This window comes from Ursus americanus, chromosome 5 (genome assembly GCF_024610735.1).
Source record: "Ursus americanus isolate L20-20 chromosome 5, mUrsAme1.1.p, whole genome shotgun sequence".
NCBI classification, from domain to species: domain Eukaryota; kingdom Metazoa; phylum Chordata; class Mammalia; order Carnivora; family Ursidae; genus Ursus; species Ursus americanus.
In genome coordinates, this window is record NC_142131.1 from 142,677 (window position 1) to 161,488 (window position 18,812).

The 18,812-nt window shown below is 47.0% G+C and overlaps 1 protein-coding gene across 2 annotated transcripts in view; it reads left to right on the top strand.

Moving 5' to 3' along the window:
- Positions 1–18,812, top strand: part of MCC (MCC regulator of Wnt signaling pathway) — a 375,394-nt gene that overhangs the window by 119,156 nt on the left and 237,426 nt on the right. The window contains exon 1 of one of the 2 annotated variants that reach the window (XM_045777293.2): positions 5,215–5,805. The exons of the other annotated variant lie outside the window; for it this stretch is intronic. Coding sequence (XP_045633249.1) covers positions 5,749–5,805 — 57 coding nt within the window. The 5' untranslated portion in view covers positions 5,215–5,748. Of the gene's footprint in view, positions 1–5,214; positions 5,806–18,812 lie in introns of those variants that run through there. 2 annotated transcript variants of the gene reach the window in all.

The window sequence follows — 18,812 nt, forward strand, 5'->3', positions numbered from 1 at the left end:
GATTATGCGTATTTTTCACTTTTGTGTGAATTAGCTTAACTAGACAGCTTTCTTCCTAAAATCTGAGGTATCAACGTTGTGTTTAGGTTAAGAGACTCAAGGAGGAAGGGGCTAATTTTGGAGTTTGGGCCCTTGTGTGGGCTGGAGGAGCACAAGCCTGACTTAGCACAGAGCAGGGCGGGCTTGGACACCCTAGGGGTAGAGACAGAGGGTTTAGGTCAGCCAGTCCCAGAGTTTCAGTCCGTTTCTTTAATGCTGGAGGTTCAAGACTTTTACCCAAGATTGCTTTGTTTACTCTGATGTTCATTACCAGGAGACAGTACAGACAAGATCCAGAATATTATCCTGACTGTGTAGAAATTCACTGAGGTCAGCGGCCATCAATAGAGGGGCCGGACTGCCCCTGCCAGGAGAAAGGCAGTGCTGGGGTGGCTGGAGCGTGCAACCCGCACACAGACACGTCCGCTTATGCAAACGGCCACCTCTGCTTTCCCGGAAACTTTCCCAGGCCTGCTGCTGCCTCTTGGCCCAGAGATCAGATGGGAAGAGATTAGCCTCTACGGCAGACAAGGCCCAGGAAGGAAGGGAACTCAGAGCAGGTTTTCCTCCTCCTCCCAGACCTACTCTGTGATCCTGATAAACACCTCTGCCACCTGCTGCTCGCACCTCTTGAGAGGAGCTTACTCTCTGGCGAAGCAGAGCTTGCAGAAGCTCTTCAAGAGGGATCCTGTTGAGGCGGCCACAAGATGGAAGGGTTTGCGGGCGTCCACAGTTGTATGCGGATCCTGTTGAGGCGGCCACAATACGGAAGGGTTTGCGGGCGTCCACAGTTGTATACTTGGTAAACTACAGTGAGTGCTCATCTTGAGGTCTTCTTCTTATGACACTGGAAATGCACTTGGGGCTTTACTTCCCTCTGGTGCATCGAGATGACATGCTGAGGTGCTCTTTGCATTTCTCAGGTACTTAGATGTTGACCCCGTTGTAGTCTTGGGTACAGCACTATTTTAGCTTTCTTGATAGTAGAGATTCCCAATCTGTTTTCTGACTAGACTAAGAGGTAAAGGAAAATCACAAAATATTTAAATTCTAGACTTTCATGGAGCCTTAGATTGGAAGAAAATGAATTTGGACTCCCCCTCATGGCATGAAACTGTTCTCTACATACTTTGGCTTTTGGTGTGTCCCACCAGCCTTGCACCCATGCTGGAGCAATTTCAGATGTTGGGATCATAGCTGCTCTATTCTTGCATTGACAGACAACTCTATGGTCTTCCCTTCCTTAAGGTAAAATTTAATTTTAAGTTATTATTAGTCTTCATTACCCCTCCACAATCACACAGAGGAACCTGGATGACTCTTGAAATAAGTGCTGTTAGTTGGTATGTATGTCTGAAAGTCTTCTCCCTACTAGTCTGTAAATTCTCCAGTTCTCGCAGCTTTTCCTGCTGAAGAGGGATGAAGAAACATCAGAATCCTCTGCCTCTCCAAACCTATCCAAAGCTAATCTCATGGTTTGGGTCCTTGGCCCTTTCCCTCTCTCTCTTTTCAGGAACTTTCTCCATCCCCCTTCTATCTATCTATCTATCTATCTATCTATCTATCTATCTATCTATCTATCTTCAGAGTTTCCTTTAGCTGCAGACTACAAATCTGCCCCTCCTACCCTCCAGTCAATGTTGTTTACCTGCTCTGAGAAACTCTCCCATCTCCCGATTTCCTGTCACCATCAAATTTATGGCAAGAGTCATGCGTGGTTACTGCCCCCAGTTCTTCCTCATTCCCTGTGGTAATCTGCGTTCTGTCTTCTTAGCTTTGTAGACATTTCTCTTTGAGGGACATTCATGTCTTTGAAATGCTCCTTTATCAGTTTTCAGTTTTCTGCCCCCTCTCTCTTATAATACAGATGCTGCCTCCTCTGTCTTGACATCTCCCTTCGACCTCCAGACTCAGAGTTCCTCTGGTTATTTTCCTGTTTCTCTCACTGGCCTTACCCACCATTTCCTCTTTCGTTCTTTCCCCCGGATGAAAAGACCTTCTTTAAGATAATGTCCTCGGATCTCTTTTCTCTGTCCTCTCTTCCTCAGCAACCTTACTTGATTTCATGGTTTTATTTATTGTTCTAATAAGGGTCACCCCAAGCCTTCATCTCCATCTCAACCCTGATGTATCTCTGTGGCTCCGTGTCAGGCTTCCTGCTGAATGCCTCCCCTTGAATACCCAGTTGTCACCTCAAACTTGTGATAACTCAAACATAGTTTCCTCTGTAACCTTTTCCTTTTTTGGAATCCCTATTTTTGTTGAGGACATTGCCTAAAACCCCATTCAGCCACATTCTATATCTACAAGCCATATTTACGTTCTCCTCTTTCCACCACAGTTTCTGTCTACTCTCTTCCGTAGAATCTCTTACATCTGTCACTTCCCCTCCATTTGCACTGCCCCACCTTAATTCAGGCCTTTGTAGCCTTTTGCTGGATTACTGGGATAGTCCAATTGGCATGTTCAGTTCCCACTTTCAACTTACTACCTTCGCTGTTGCCGGACTGTCCTGGAGTGCAACTTCTGAGGTGGTTAAGTATTAAAGCCACTGTTTGGGGCACCTGGGTCACTCAGTTGGTTAGGTGTCTGCCTTCGGCTTGGGTCGTGGTCTCGGGGTCCTGGGATTGAGCCCTGCGTGGGGCTCCCTGCTCAGTGGGGAGTCTGCTTCTCCCTCTCCCTCTGACCTTTCTCCCCACTTGCGCTCTCTCTCTTAAATAAATAAATTAAAAATCTTAAAAAAAATAAATTCACTGTTTGAGAAAAAATTCTATATAGTCAACATTATTCTTGAAAATGCCTTATATTGTCCATAAAGTAAAATTTGCAGTCATACTACTTCTTACGAAGTTCAACACTGCCAGTTTTTCCTCCAGTCTTGGAACAGATCACTTTCTTCTGGTTGAACACCAGATGAAGTCATCTGCGTGGTTTTAGGGGCCATCTAGTATGAAAAATATGTTTCTTTAAATACCAGCATCACACTCACCGTTAGTCTACTTGAATTCATGTGAGTTACTCATGAGTGTGCTACAGATCCATCGGAGTGTCTCAAAGCACAGCTCGGATCCTGTTATGTCTGTGCTGTCCTTTAGTGGCTCTCAGAAGTCCCATTTCTTTGGCTTGTAGCTCAGAACCATCCATGATCTGGCTTCAACTCTCTTACCTAATCCAGGTTCCACTCCAAAATGGAACACCTGCCATTCCCAACACAAGCCGGGCACGTTCCATCCTCCATCTATACTTTCCCTCGCAGTGGTCCCCTGTATGGGTACCTTCATCTTACTCCCCATCTTTGCTGGACTCAGCCATTCTTTACAGATCAACTCACATGCTGCCTGTCCTGATTTCTTCACAGTTCTCCTCCAATTCAGTCCAGTCAGAATCCTATTTCCTTCTCTGAACTGCAATAGATCTTTATTTGTATTGCTTTCATTCTAAGTTTCATTTTCTATCTAGAACTCTCATTTTCTTTATGTTTTATGAGACTAAAAACACCTTATGGGTAGGGTTAGTGCTTGAGTCTCCTTTATATTTTTATATTCACCACCATCTGCATCTTAAAGCACACATTCAGTTCTCAATAGGTTTTTTTAAATGATTTTTAAAGATTTAATTTTTCAATTTTAAAAAAAGATTTATTTATTTATTTATTTATTTATTTATTTATTTATGTGAGAGAGAGCGTGAGCGCATGCTGCGCATAGGTGAGAGGGGGCACAGCATGGAGGTGGGGGGCAGAGGGAGAGAGAGAATCTCCAGCAGATTCCCTGTTGAGCGTGGAGCCTGCCTGTCTCTGGGCTCCATCCCAGGACCCCAAGACCACAATCTGAGCCGAAATCAAGAATCAGACGCTCAACTGACTGAGCCACCCAGGCTCACCTAAAGATTTTATTTTTAAGAAATCTCTACATCCAACATGGGGCTCGAACTTACAACCCCGAGATCAAGAGTTGCATGCTTTACCAACTGAGTCAGCCAGGCGCCCCAGTTCTCTGTAGGTTTTAATGAGTAAGTAAGAAAAATAGATGTGGCTTCCTAACCCCTCCCCATGCAGCAGAGTTTCTCCCAGTGTGCTGTAGTGCCCCAAAACTTTGGACCCAGTGCTCCCCCAAAGCAGCAGACTTCTTTATCCCAGTAGTGGCTCCATCAGGCAATGGATGAACTCACCAGGAAGGCAGCTGGGCAACAAGATAAATGCAAATGGTCAAGCTCTTTGCTCCTTCTTAAAGAGCAAAATAAACATCCTATTTGATTAAAAAAAAAAAAAGACCTTGGAAATTAACAATACAATGGCTTTTTCATAGAAGGCTCTAGGAAATGCCAAGTCTGTCACTGGGGATGGAGACATTTTGTTCCCATTGTGTAGAAAGAGACTGATGAGGCCTCGTAAGCAGTGCCGCAGACCTGTTTTAAGGATCAGAACATTTTTCAGTGTATTTCAAGTTCAGTGGGACTTTAAGCTTTATGGAGAAAATCCCTCCCCTCCCACCTCCCTAGACAGGGATGCTTTTACATTAGGGAAACTCAAAACTGAGGGGAACTCTGATTCCAGGAGGCCACTGGATGTAACAGTCCGTGGAATCTTTTCTGATTCGTACTCCAAACCCAGAAATACAAACCCAGCTCTGCTCAGATGAGCAGTGAAGTTTTTAAGGAAGGTATGGGGTTTGAAGAGGATGGGAAATGTAACACTTAAAAGAACGGTCTGGGGTTGGGGAGGATGGGAAATTGAAGCCTATTTTATATCTTTCAAGCGATCGGCGTCTTCATCTTTATTACGTGCAGAAAATGTAATCTGCCCCAGCGACAGAGAGGGAGTTTGACAGTGAATTTACACCCTGGGTGCTGACTGTAGACCATTCAGGGAAAATGACCGCCGCACACTCTTGTAAAATCTTCCTGTACCGTGGGAAGTGCAGAGCGCTGCCTGAGGCACAGTGTTCAGGTTGGTCTTGACCTTATTAAATCATAGAAAGTGGCTTCTAGGAGGAATTTTTAAAATTTTTTCTGCACAGTTACTCAGGTGGCTTTTCCTGTTTCTTCTCCTCCTCTGGACTTGCGTCCTGTAATTACATCGCAGAGGACTGGAAGGATGCCTGCGCTCCCGGCACGGTCCCCCCCGCTCGGCCCCCGCGTTCTGGCCCCGCCTCCCCCGCGCACCGCGCAGCGAGACAGCTGTGTTCAATCAGGAACCACTTACAACTCCAGACGGTTCCGAAGGGAAACTTCGGCGTGGAGCGCAGCCCCGCTCCGCTCCCTCTCCTCGCCCCGCCGCCCTGCTGCCTTCGGGAGCCCGCCCGAGCCTCTGGGGCGCCGGATCGTGCTGGGAGGCGCCCTCCGGCCGGGTAATGGGGGGCAGCGAAGCCCCGTAGGAGCGGCGAGGCGGCGCCGAGGGGGCAGCGCCCCGGGGCCGGGCGGTGGGCGCGCGCGGCGGGTCCCCGCGCCGGCTCGGCCGCAGCAGCTGCGAGCGCGCCCGGCCACCGAGCCTCCTGCGGCAAAGGCTCGTCGGCGAGAGGCGCGCCGGCCCTGCGCCTTCCAGGAGAGCCTGCGTCCTTCCTCGGGGCTTCCCCGCTGCCGTGGGTGAAAATGGCTGGCTAGGCTGCGGTGCGCCCGCAGGGACCCAGCGGTGGATCTCGAGCCTGGTGAGCCCAAGTCCGCAGCTCCGACACCCGGAGGAGGAGGAGCTCGGCTCTGAAAAGTGCAGTCATGAATTCTGGAGTTGCCATGAAACCTGGAACCGACTCGTCGGCCGAGCTGAGCGAGGTGAGCGCAGCTGAGGTCGGAGCTCTGGCTTCTTAGGCATTTGCTTTTGGACAGCCCCCCGCGGCCCTCCCGGTCGCCCCCAGCTCCTCGTGCTCCGGGCTGGAGGCGGCGCAATTAAAGATTAATAGATGCTTCTGGATCTTGTTTTAACTTGTAGCGCTACTCGGGAAATGACCTGAGCTGGCCTGATATTCGGTCTGAGACGAGCGTTTGCTCTCACCAGGGCGCCGGGGCGTTCTGCGCTGCGCGAGCCCGGGCTCCCGTCCCTTCCCAGCCCGGTCCCCCGGTTTGTGTGCTGCACTCCTCTTCGTAGCAGTCGGGGATCCCAAGCTAAGCCGCAGCCGATGGTAACTCATTTGGTGGGGCTGGGGAGCTCGGGGTTATGGAGTCTCCCACGTGCGATGCGTTTGGTCAGATTCGGCCCGGTGGTCTCTTGGCGGAGGTGAATGACCCGCGCTGGGGAGGGAAGTGGGGAGGAAGCGGATCAAAGCCGCTCAGAACTTTGTTTCCTGCCCCGGACTGGACTCCTGAGTCTTTGAGGCAAAGCGCATTTGCAATTCCTGGCTCTCCCTGTAACAGACCCGCTAGAGTGCTGGAGACTAGCTCTTGAAACTAAAGCTACATCAAACGGCGTGCACATATGTGAGCGGTACGCTGCTCAAAGCTCCTTTTTTGCTGACTTTAGGGGGGCCTCGGGCACATGCCCCCCCCCCCGCCGCCCCCGGCTTTGAATGCCTGCAAAGTGGCGATGGGAAACCTACAAACCTGGGAGAGTGTGTGTGACTCGTGTCTACAGCAGGAGGCTTGGTCGCTGTGGGTTTTCCTCCTGGCACCATCACTGAGCTATTTATGGGGCAAAAGTAGAATAAATAGTCTGTGCTTCTTGAGTATGGCTGAAGAGAGGGAAGGGGAAGAAAAGGAGACCAGCGTAAGAACAGCCGGAAGGCAGATAGAGGTGATGTCAGATTACCAACCGTGAAGGGAAAATGAAAGGCTGGAGCCCTAGCTGGGGGGAGAGGGCTGGACATGGGAAGAGGTGGGGGTGTAGACAGAGGGAAACCCGAGCAGGTCTGCCGCTGGTATCCAGCAGGGAATGCAGTGGGCCCTGCCTGGTCTCTGTCTTGCTGCTGCCCTGTCCCTGCTCTGGGTTTGGAGAAGCATCGTGAGGTGTTGGTGAATGAGGTACAGGCATTTCCTAATCCTGGTGGCTTCCCCTGTCAGGTAGAAGGTGGGGAGAGGGCGTAATTTGAAAACAGGAGGTTAGGGGGAGAGGCAGGAAGACCTAAGTGATTTTTTTTTTTTTTTTTTTTTTTTTGCCAATTTTACAAGCCAGGGAGATGTTCCACATCTAAAAATAGGACCTAGGACCCTGCTCCATGGCTCACACTATTTGAGAAGCCTGTGACTTGTAAGGTCACTTAAAAATCAAACACTTAAAGGTGTTTACCTTGCAGAGAGGTCCCCCCTCCCCCCCCCCCCCAGTCCTTTATGTTGTTTACTTCCATGTGGCAGCTTTAACTCCCCACCACCTAGAGTGTGCTGTTTCGGTTGCCTTTGTTTTAAAAATGAACTCCAGGTTTGGGCTGAAGGTGGCCAGAATGGTGACTAGGGAAGAGGAGGTCTGGCCTGACTTGCGTGGTATTGGTGCAATCAGTGGGTGCATTAGATGAACTCAGAGTATCAATGAAACTCCGGTGGGAGGTTCTTTGCCTGGTTGTACCCACTCCTCGTGTGCTCCTTAGAAACTGTGGCTGAAGGAGAGCGTGGAGGGTGCTCTGGGGGCCTGCATTAGTTGGAGTGATAATATTTGAGCATTATAGGGTATAGTCTTGTCCCTGAGGAAGTAATTTTCTGGCCAGTCGTACCCTTTACCAAATTTTCTTTCCTTGTTCTCAGTGACTGCTCGTCAGTTCTTCTTTCTGGCCTTCTTTCTAGGTTCGGTGATTTAGTTGGCCCTCTGTCCCCGCCCCCACTCCCAGGTTCCCTGCAGGTCGGGTAATTGCAGTAGACTGTAGGGTAGTTATTTTTAGTTCTTGGACATATTTTCAATGAGGATATGTGTCAGAATTTGTACGGCAACAGGGTGTGTGTGGTTCCTACTTGTGGACCCTAAATCTCAGGTCAGTGGATCGTGGTCAAGAGTCGTAGGGTCGACCTTTTCTGTAATATCCCCGGATCTGAATACAATTCATTTGTACTTCTCGCAACTGGTCTTTGGTGTACAAGAGAGTTTCTTGTCACAGTAATTTTTCTTCTAAACACTGGTTTTGCTCTAATGTTTTGGGGACAAAGTTGCCATTCTCTTTTGATGGTTGGTTCCTCCTCACCTGGAAGCAGCGCTCGTAAAACCCCCAGGGGGCCCCTTTAGTACCATATCTCTTACTGCCCAGGAGCCTCAACACTGGAGGTCACCGTGGGGTCAGATTCAGCCTGTTGTTCACCAGGCGTTTCAGGGGCAGGAAAGGGCCCAGCCTCATCCTGGGTGTCAGAAACAAGAGGTGCCTCTCCTTGTTGTGGACTTGTGAGCTGACACCTTCTAGAGGGGCCCTCCAGCCACAGGAATCATTGACTGTTTGGCAGTAATGTTGGCACTGACTCCATAACAGCCTCAACACCGGTTTCTGGTTGTAATCTGCTGGTCTGGCTGGTGAGAGCAGCCAGCCTTGGTCACCTGCTGAGGTGCTGACCTCTGCTTCCGATGCTCCAGGAATGCTTGCATGGGGCGGGGGGGGGGGCGGGGGGGGGAGATTTGGGTGTGAGGGATGCATGATTAGGGGATCTAGAGCTGGGTGTTGGGCGTGAGGTGTTTTACATGTGTGAGAACTTTTAGAAAAACAGGAAATTCGTGAGTGTGTCCCTTCTGTGTCTTCGGTTGCAACAATAGCTGTTTAAGATCCTGTGAGATGATTATAGGAGATGGTGAAATTGCTTCTACCTATGGGCATTCAAAACCTTTCTGTTGATCCATGACCACAAATGGCTTCTATCAAGTCTGAACACTTTAACCAGAGCAAACTAATCCTTAGCATTAACCACAGTAATGCAAAAGGAAAATCTGAGAAACAAGAATTGGCTAGTTTTTTTTTTCTTGGCTATTAGCTGTCCCTATCAGAGAATCAAAGGATGTTTTTCTTTTTCTAATGTGAGGTTGAGGAAGGACTCCAACACCAGCGAAATCAAAAGTCTTTAGAAAATCAAGTACAGGGTGCCTGGGTGGCTTAGTCGGTTAAGCATCTGCCTTCTGCTCAGGCCGTGGTCCCAGGGTCCTGGAATTGAGCCTGTTGAGCTCCCGTGGGGAGTCTGCTTCTCCCTCACCCCACCCCAGCTTGTGCTCTCTCTCACTCGCTCTCAAAATCTTCTAATAAAAAAAAAATCAAGTACACTTTCAGCAGCACTACATTAAATTCTCCCGAACCTTGTCAAGGGAAGGCTCTTAATTCTTCTTCCTCGTTGCCATGGGTTTGTGGTTAGCACTTCATTCTGTTTGTCTTGGTAAAACCTGTGGGACTAGCATGTAGTATTAACTTTGCTTCACTATCACAATCACATCTCTTAGTTCTTAGAATCATTCAGATTTTGGGAGAAAGATCTCTTAGGGCACAGCTTTATCAAGGTATGATTGAATTCACTAATCTTTACAGAAGAGCAGTCTACTGGATCTGCCTGTCTGGTGGACAGCTAACTATGCAGCAAAATAAAGATTTATCTTTTAAGAGTTCTTTCCTGTTGATCATTAAAACCACTGGGGATTAAAAAACATTCAGAGTAATTTGAAGCAATCAACTTCTATTTTTTGTTTTTAAACATCAAACCAAGAACAAGTAAAATTCTGTCACTAATTTACTCAGAAACCTTAGTTGCCCCTGGAAATCCTACTTCCCTTACTCTTTCCTTATCTCTTTATTCAAAGCCGCTTTCCTGAGAGGATTCCACCTCCGAACGTAGGCTATAGAGGCAATTCTGAGTGCTTTCACCAGTAACTTGTGGGGTAGCTACGGAAACCCCACATCTTCCATGATACGCTACGTAGATTTGTATAAGAGAAGGTTCTCTGCATGGGTGATCCTATGTGGCGGTCTCACAGGTGTATTTAGGCTTCCTCGTCGAGGTACAAAATACCAGAATTGGAAGGGCCTGGGAGATCACCTAGTGTTCCCACACCCCTTTATACTTCCTTATACTGCTTTGTTTTATAGAATCAGCTTCATGCTAATGAGTTGTTTAATGTCTCTCAGCCTAGACCATCAGCACCAGAAGGGCAGTGTGAAGACGTGTCACAGAGTCTGGCACATAGTAGGTGTTCTACAAATGTTTGAATGAATGAACACCTTGCCTCTTCCTCTCCCTTTTCACATACAGGTATTTGAGGAACTGTTTTAAGTTCTTTGAAGCATTTTTTTGTTTTTGTTTTTTTTGGACTGTTTGTGGCTGTGTAACAAACTGCCCCCAAATTGAGAGGCTTAAAGAAATTTTATTTGTGCATGATTTTGCAATTTGGGGCAGAGCTCGGGGGGGGGGGGACTTGTGTCTATGACTGGAGTTGGAAGATCCACTTCTAATGGCTTCATCACATGGCTGGCAAAGTGGTGCTGGCCGTGGACTGGGAGATCAGCTCTTCTCTTCCGCCTGGGCCTGTCTCTGCCTGCTTGGGTTTCCTCTCAACATGGCAGCTGGGTTCCAAGAGGGAAGAGGGGGCAGCTGGCAGTTCTTCTAAAATGTAGGATTAAAACTGGCACAGTGTCCCTTCTATGGGTCTGTTGGTTAGAAACAGCTATATGCTTATTAGCCCAGATGGAAGGTGGTGAAGAAATAGATCCCACCTCTCCAAGGGGGAATCTAAAAAGAATTTACAACCATTTTTAATCTCCAGAGGCCACAAAACCCTGGTCTCTTAATTCTCGGTGCCTGGCAATAGTTCTGTTGTTTTGTCTCTTAGCTGTTAATTTAGTGGTTTTCCCAGCTATTGACCTGTGTCATCAAAAACCCTATGAGAGAGATTTTGTTATGCCCATAACACAGGTGTGGCGATTGAGGCACAATGAGGTGAAAACACTAACCAAGGTTCTACAGACTATTAGTGGTGGAGTCAGGATTTGAGCCCAAGGAATCTTTCTCCCAGGCCCACCTTTTGTACGTGGCTTCCTTTCATCAGTTTCTCTTACAGCTCTCAGCTTTTGGTCACATGTTCCTAGGAGGGAGTATTCTATATAAGACTCCTGTTTAACTTGATTTGTATTATCTCTATGCAATGCCCAGATAAATGTTTTTGATAAAAATGAAATGGATACGATTACAGGGATATGGTCCCTACCATCACCTTCAAGTGGCTGAGGAATCCAAGCATGGGGTTTTCGGAGCCCTGAAAGCAGATGGGTCACTAAGGAATAGGGTGACCCTCATCCGGAGAGCCCTCCCTTCTGTCCTTGCTGACCGCTGGGGAGATAGGTTGCACTGTGACCTCTGTCCCGCTGCCTGTGTGCTCAGAGGCATCCGAGTGGGTTAGCTCTACCACGTTTGAGGTGAGGTGCCAGAATGAGAATAAGACTTCCTCACAAGAACCAGCATTCTCCCACCCCTGCTGGTGGGGCTCTTGGACCCTATTGCGGTGGGCTAAATCAGCACTGCGGGGCTGCAGAGGGCTGAGGCTGGTGAAGAAAGCCAGGGAACCCAGTGAAGCTGGCAGCCAGGGCTGCATGGCAAGGCAGCTGCTGGTGGTTAGGTCCCAAGGAAGCACGAGCTGAACGTGGCCATGAGGCCATGAATCTGACCCAGCTGGCCAGGGGAAGATCAAGTGTAGCTGGAACCAGGTGGTGGTCAAAGTAACAAGAGAAAGGAGAAATACATTACGAGAGGTAGAGGTTAGTCACAGACCAGGCAGATGATCAGGACTGAGGTGGCCACGGACGTGAAAGCAGAGGGAGAACCTTGATTCTGGGGACATGCTTTGTCTAATGGGGAAGTTGTAAAACAAATTCTGAGACTTCTTCATTTTAAGGAAGTACTTACAGGACTGTGGCTACCAGATTTGAGGTGCCAGAGCTTTGAGGGAGTGGGGGCACCCATCTAGGGTAGGGAATGTGATGGCAAGACCCAGGAAGGGAACTCAAGGGTGCTGCTTTCACCGTTGCCTGAAGCTCTTGTACCCAATGCAAGCCCTGGGGAACACTTCCTCCAAAATGAGACGGGAACTGGAAGGTAAAAGCTGCATTTATGGCAAAATTAAGAAGATGTTGATGAACAAAGAGTTCAGATTTAGGTTTTGATCCAAGGAACCAAATTTCAGAAAACTAAGATTGCATTTTAAATCTCTCGATTCTGGGAAAGAGTTTTGTATTGGTGGGATTGCAGAATCGGAAAAGCCAAAAAAAAAAAAAAAAAAAAAAAAACCCAACCAACCAAAAAAAAAAAACCCCTCTCAAAGCTGATAATAGGATGTGCATTTTTACATCAGCGAGGGAATCTCAGGGCAGAGACAAATTTATATGCAATTATTTTCTCACCTCCCTGCCCCCCACTACGCCCAAATTCCTAGCATTGGTATCTTTCTTTCTTGAAAGAAACAAGGAGAGAATAACCTGGATTGCACAGATAAACAGAAGTTCAATTTGTAGAGTAAATATTTACTGGGACTATGGAGATATTCTCTTTCTAGCAAATGTCCCCTTTTTCTTGCTGAACAGAAATAGCCAAAATTAGTTTATGGGGGAAAGAGGACACCTTTTGAGAGGTTTGCATTACCATAAGGAGTGACTGCGGTTGTAAAGCGCTTTATAAATGCAAATCTTTTAAGATATTTCTTAAACTCGGCAAAGAAGTTAAACCAAGTCAAGTCTAGGAAAAACAAAAATCCTGAATTAGCAGCTGTTAATTCTATTTGCCATATAAGAAACTCTAGGTTAGGGTTTGTTAACTTTGTAAATAATAAAAACCTGTTGGGCTGGGAAGATTGTGTGCTAAAAGCTACTTGATGCTTTGGCAGGTGGGATATTTTGAGGCAGATCCCTTGTCATGATGGAACATATGGGGCCAGAGATGGAAATGCATCTTAAGCCAAAGGCTGTAGTATTTGATTACCTGAGAACAGAAAGTTTCACGAAACCTCGTGTGTGTGTGTGTGTGTGTGTGTGTGTGTGTGTGCGCGCCAGTTAATGATTCCAGCTGGATTTGTTAAAAACAAACAAAAAACACTGAAGCAGTTGTCAAGGGAAGAATGCCAACATGGAAGGAGATTGCCTGGCAATTAGGAAAGCAGGGGAGTCCTCTGGTTGGTCGCATGGTGAGAGTGGGAGCAATCCCTTGTCCCTGTTTCCTGTGGGCTGTGCGGACTTGTCCACAGGATACATTGCACCTTGCAACGACTCTTTGTCTGGGCCCCTCCCAGCCTCCCACGTTGGTTCCTTCCCTCACCTGTGTTCAGAACACTTAATATAATCATCCACAGCCTCCATGGGAGACCATGAGCTCTTTGCAGGCAGGGACAGAGGAAACCCATCCGTATCGCTAGCACCTAGACCATATGTGACATGGTAGGGCATCAACAAAACAGGTAGTTGTTTGGACCGTACTGCACTCGACATTATAGCCTGACAGATGTGTTAGATTGACCACTTCTGTTATTTTGGTTGAAGGGCACATTTGAGGGAGTTTGGTCATTATTACCATAACTTACTCTATTTCCCATTTGTTTATTCATTCAACAAGTACTATGTGCCTTCCACATGCTAGGTGCTGTTCTTAGGTGTGGGGATACAGAAACAAAACCGATGAGAGTCCTTGTTGTGATGGACCCCTCATTCTAGAGGGAGGCAGACCATACACATGACAGATGTATGTCCAAGTGGTGATACGTGCTGAAAAGAGAAAATACACAGGGAATGAAGGAGAGAGGATGCTATTTGGGTGACCAGGGAAGACCTGTCTAGGGGGGTCTTTGGATTGAGACTGGAATGAAATGCGGGATAGAGCCATGCAAAGATGGGAGATGATCATTTCAGGCAGAGGTCAGATATGCATGGTGTGCTTAAGCAAGGAGGTGGTGTGACTGGGAGTGAAGCAAGCAAGTGGAGGGTGGAAGGAGGTGATGTTTGAGACAAATAGTTCTGGCTAGATTACCTGTATCTTCTAGGCTATGGAAAAGAATCTGGATTTCTCTGGAGTGTTTTGATATTCCTAAACTGATTTTTTTACATAGATATAGAAACATACATACATATACACACAAATTTTTTAAAAAGATTTTATTTATTTGAGATAGTGAGAGAGCAGGGGAGGGGGTGGGGGGAGAGGCAGAGGGAGAGGGAGAAGTAGACTCCCCGCTGGGCAGGGATCCTGTTGTGGGGCTTGATCCCAGGACCCTGAAATTGTGACCTGAGCTGAAGACTGACACTTAACCAACTGCCACCCAGGCGACCCTATATAATAAATTTTAAATAATTAAATTTTGGGGCACCTGGTGGCTCAGTCAAGCCTCCATCTCTTGATTTTTGGCTCAGGGCATGATCTCAGGGTTGTGAAATTAAGCCCTGAGCCTGCTTCGGATTCTTTCTCTCCTCTCCCTCTGCCCCTTCCCCCACTCATGCGCGAGTGCACAGATGCGCATGTGCTCTCTCTCAAATAAAATCTTTAAAAAAAATTGTTTAAAGAACTGAGAGGCACAGACCTTGGCCATGAATGATTCGAGAACTGCCTTCCTTTGATGGGTGGTTCAGTGTTGATGGACGCTGATGTAGACGACTACAGGTGGGTTCTGAGTTAGGAAAACTGGGCTCCTCTTTCTGCTGTCACTTGGACCAATTTCCTTCAACTATTTAGAATCATCGACTTTATTGTTAGAAAACTTAGTATCAGTTTATGGATTTATAACAAATGTAGCTCTAAGGAGCCTGGAATGCTGACACTTGTTTTCCTATTGAAAAGTTATTTAGTAGTCTGGTTATAACCAGAAAGTTGTCTGGTTAAGTGTGGAATTGGACAAAGGAGATGCTTCCATTGGGTGGTACCATTAAGCCATTCTTCGATATGAGTTTTCTCTTATCCAAACCATTTGCATAACTGATGAGGAAACTGAGGCCTGAATAAGACTGGCTAGGGGCAGAGGGGGAAGTATAGAACAGACTTTCTTCTTCTTCTTCTTTTAACCTTAACTCCAGGGATAATTTTTCCTCTTCTGCCTCAGCATCCTCTGTTTCTATGTCACAGGATTTGATTTAAAGTATGGCCCTTGGGGTGCCTGGGTGGCTCAGTCTATTAAGCATCTGACTCTTGCTTTCAGCTCCGGTCGTGATCTCAGGGTCCTGAGATTGAGCCCTGTGTCGGGCTCTGTGCTGAGGGTGGAACCTGCTTAAGGTTCTCTCCCTCAGGGTTCCTGGGTGGCGCAGTCGTGAAGCGTCTGCCTTCGGCTCAGGGCATGATCCCAACGTTCTGGGATCGAGCCGCACATCAGGGTTCCCCGCTAGGAGCCTGCTTCTTCCTCTCCCACTCCCCCTGCTTGTGTTCCCTCTCTCGCTGGCTGTCTCTCTCTGTCAAATAAATAAAATCTTTAAAAAAAAAAAAAGATTCTCTCCCTCTACCCCCGCTCTCCCCTGCATGTGCTCTCGCTTGCTCTCAAAATAAATAAAAATGTTTTTTAAAAGTATGCATCTTGTAATATTTTATAATTATCTTAAAAAGAAGCATAATTCTTTAGTAAGTCTTGTCTATATATGACATTACTAATTGCACTATTAAAATAATTAGAAGAATTTATATTTTGCTCTGATCTTTTGGGTATATTGTAGTAGTCTGCTCTCAGTGGGTTCTTACTGGCTGAGGTAATTGGGGCTTAACAAGTCTTAAAAATCCAAAGGAGCAGTTGTGTTCTGTTTTGACAAAATAATGAGAGATGGGTGTACTCTTTGGCTGGTTTGCCAGCTGCTCTGTGTTGATGGTTGTATGACTTGGTCAACCCTACTGTCCTTTTTAAAAACTGCGGTAAGCTAACCCTAACTTCTGCTCGCCGTTTTAACCCCTTGTAAGTATGCAGAGCTGTGGCATTAGCACATTCACCTTGGGGTGCCTCCCTTGTCACGTCTCCAGCACCATCTCCTGTCCCCAGCGGAAACTCCGTACCCAGCAAACACTAACTCCCCATTTCTACTCCACCCCCCTCCTGGCAACCACTCTTTGACTCTATCTCTCTGTGAATCTGACTAATCTAGATACCTCACGTAAGTGTCATCATAAAATACTTTTGTGACTGGGTTATTTCCCTAGACATGATGTCTTCAGGTTCATCAACACTGTAGCATGTGTCAGAGTTTTCTTCCTTTGTGAGGCTGATTTTTCCACTGTACGTATAAATCCTGTTTTGCTTATTCACCCATCAGTGCACACTTGGGTCGCCTCTAACTTTCGGCTGTTGGGAATAATGCTGCAACGAACATGGGTGTGCAATCATCTGAGCCCCTGCTTTCACTTTTTTTAGGTATACACCCAGAAGTGGAATTGCTAGACCATATAGTATTCTGTGTTTAAATTTTTGAGGACTTGCCTTCACATTTTCCATAGTGGCTGTTAAACTTTACATCACCCCACCAGCAGCGCACAAAGGTTCCAGTTCCGCCACATCCTTGCCAACACTTGTTCTTTTCAGTGTTGCTTTGCTTTTTACGTCCTAGCCATCCTCGTGGGTGTGAGGTGGTATCTCATCCTGGGTTCTATTTGCATTTTCCGAATGATTCCCAAGTGTCGAGGGTCTTCTGTGCTTATTGGCCATAGGGGTCTCTGGAGACATGCCTGTTGGAGTCCTTGCCCATTTTTTAATGAGCTGTTTGGGATTTTGTGTTGTTGCGCTGCAGGAGTTCTTCCTCTAGTTGGGATCTCCATTCCTTATCCCCTTTATCCTTTGTTCGGGTCTCATTTTCTTTGTGGTTGGGGCTTTGCAGGCACTTCTTGGTTTTTCCAGATGGAATAACAGTGTAAAATGAGGCAGAAGAATAAAACGTTTCCCCACAGAAAACAACAGGCTTTGCCCAGGCCAGGAGGCTCCTTCCTCCACGGTGACCAGGAAGAAGTGACTTCCGGGCACGTTGTGGGGCCAGCTCACACTTCACGGGCTGACGAGCAGCCCCTTTTCCTATGGACAAGCAAGGCGCTCGCCGGCGATGTTAGGCCTGCACCAGAACTACGAGTTTTGTGTTCATGGCATTTGAAGAGTTACTTTGCTCCATGACATGCTGTGATTTCACAGTATTGAAAGAGGAGTTTTAGGAGAGGGTTTTAGCAAGAGGGGGCTGTGGAGAGTAGCCAAGAAGTCTGAGGCTGGCCTGTTAGATTAGATAACTGTTACTTTATTTCTTGGTGCTGTGAATCTAATCCTGGTTAAACCAAAATCTAATTTATTTTCATGCTTGATTGGGAGCCCTTTTGATTAAGTGTTTGGATGAGAGTAAGCGCCGTACAGGAGTGCTGGTGCTGGGGAGTGAGCCAGTCCAGGGGCTGCTGTGCCTGGACTGATGATTAAGAGAGTATTAATAGTGGGTAGGGGGAAAATAGGTGAGTTGGACCCCAAGACAGGAGGAATTTTTACTTCCAGCTTAGAGGGTAGATTTAAACTTAAATGTGGGATCCCTTCATTTCAGGATGCCTTGATGTATTGGGGGGCAGAAAGCGGTATGCCTTCTGCTATGACTGATAGTGACTTCCAAGACTGGTTTTTCATTTGGGGCTTCTGAGTTGCTTATGAAAATGCCGTCTGGACACATGCGATTACTGCCAAAGAAAATGTGTGATGCCGAGAAAGCCGCCTTCAGACCCTTTAATTCCCGAAGTGTGAAAGAGGGGGCATCTCTCTTACTCTCTTACATTAAAGTGTCCCCAGCCAGCAATGAAGACATCAGGGGTTGGGGGAATATGTCCAATGACCAGGAAAGGCTCTGGTTTCTTGGCCCCCTTTTTACTAACTTCTTTACTGGGTCAGGTTACTTGATCAATCACCTCAGCCTGGCGTGTAAAACTATAGTGTGGTAAAGGTGTGCGCTCCGAAATCCTAGCTCTGCCACTTCCTAGCTAGGTGGTCTGGGGGCCGTTGCTTTTCTGGGCTGCACATTCCCCGTTATAGAATGGTGATATTATAAGAGTGTCATCCACCTTCGATGAACGTCGTGAAGGCCAGTGAAATAATCCCTGTAGCGCGCTTATCGAAGTGTCTGGTAAATACTATTCTTCAGCTCTTGCTGCTGCCATAATAACCCAACTACCGTGTTATTGTTCTGCTATATAAAGCTCCTTGCTGCAGGGACAGTGCCAAGCAGAACAGGAGCCCTTTATAAACAACATCAGGAGCTGCGCTTGTAAGCACTGAAATAACGTAAAAGAAGTTCTTGAGTGTAGATAAATAAGTCATGAAGAAAATATCCAGGAATCCGGAGAGTCGTACAGCCTCCTGTTTTCTTCTCTGGACCTTAATGCCAAAAACTCACTATGAGGGAAACTGTTCTTCCAAATATTGGCAAGTCTTCGAAAAAAAGAAAGGTGGCTCATTTCTTTTTTTGAATTAGTGGAGCCAGAATGTTAATGAGCTCACAAATGGCTGGCAACACTAATTGCTTTTTAAATGTTACTCTTTTGGTTTATTATCTTTTGTTAATTTTGTTTTAATTTTGTCTGGGCTGTCATGTCTTCAGTCCCTCGTGTGCCTGGGAACTGCCCTTAGGAGAACCACACGGGGTGATGGTGGAATGTGGGAGTGGGGAGGCAGTCAGGCCACTCCCTCCCATGCCCGGAATGAAGATGTGTTGCAGAGAAACAGACCGTGCTCGTGTATTGCGTAACTACTTATTTCGTGAAGATTAGGCTTTATCAGTGATGCATACTTTGTGAATTCCCTTACAAGTTTTGATCTGTTAACTGTGGGGAGATAGCAGCAGTGCCCGTGAGAGCTTTGCTTGGGTTAGCAACGGCTCGGGAGGAGGCCCATTTGCACGAGGTGAGAGAGGGGCCGCGGTAGATGGGTTTGAGAGAGCTGGAGC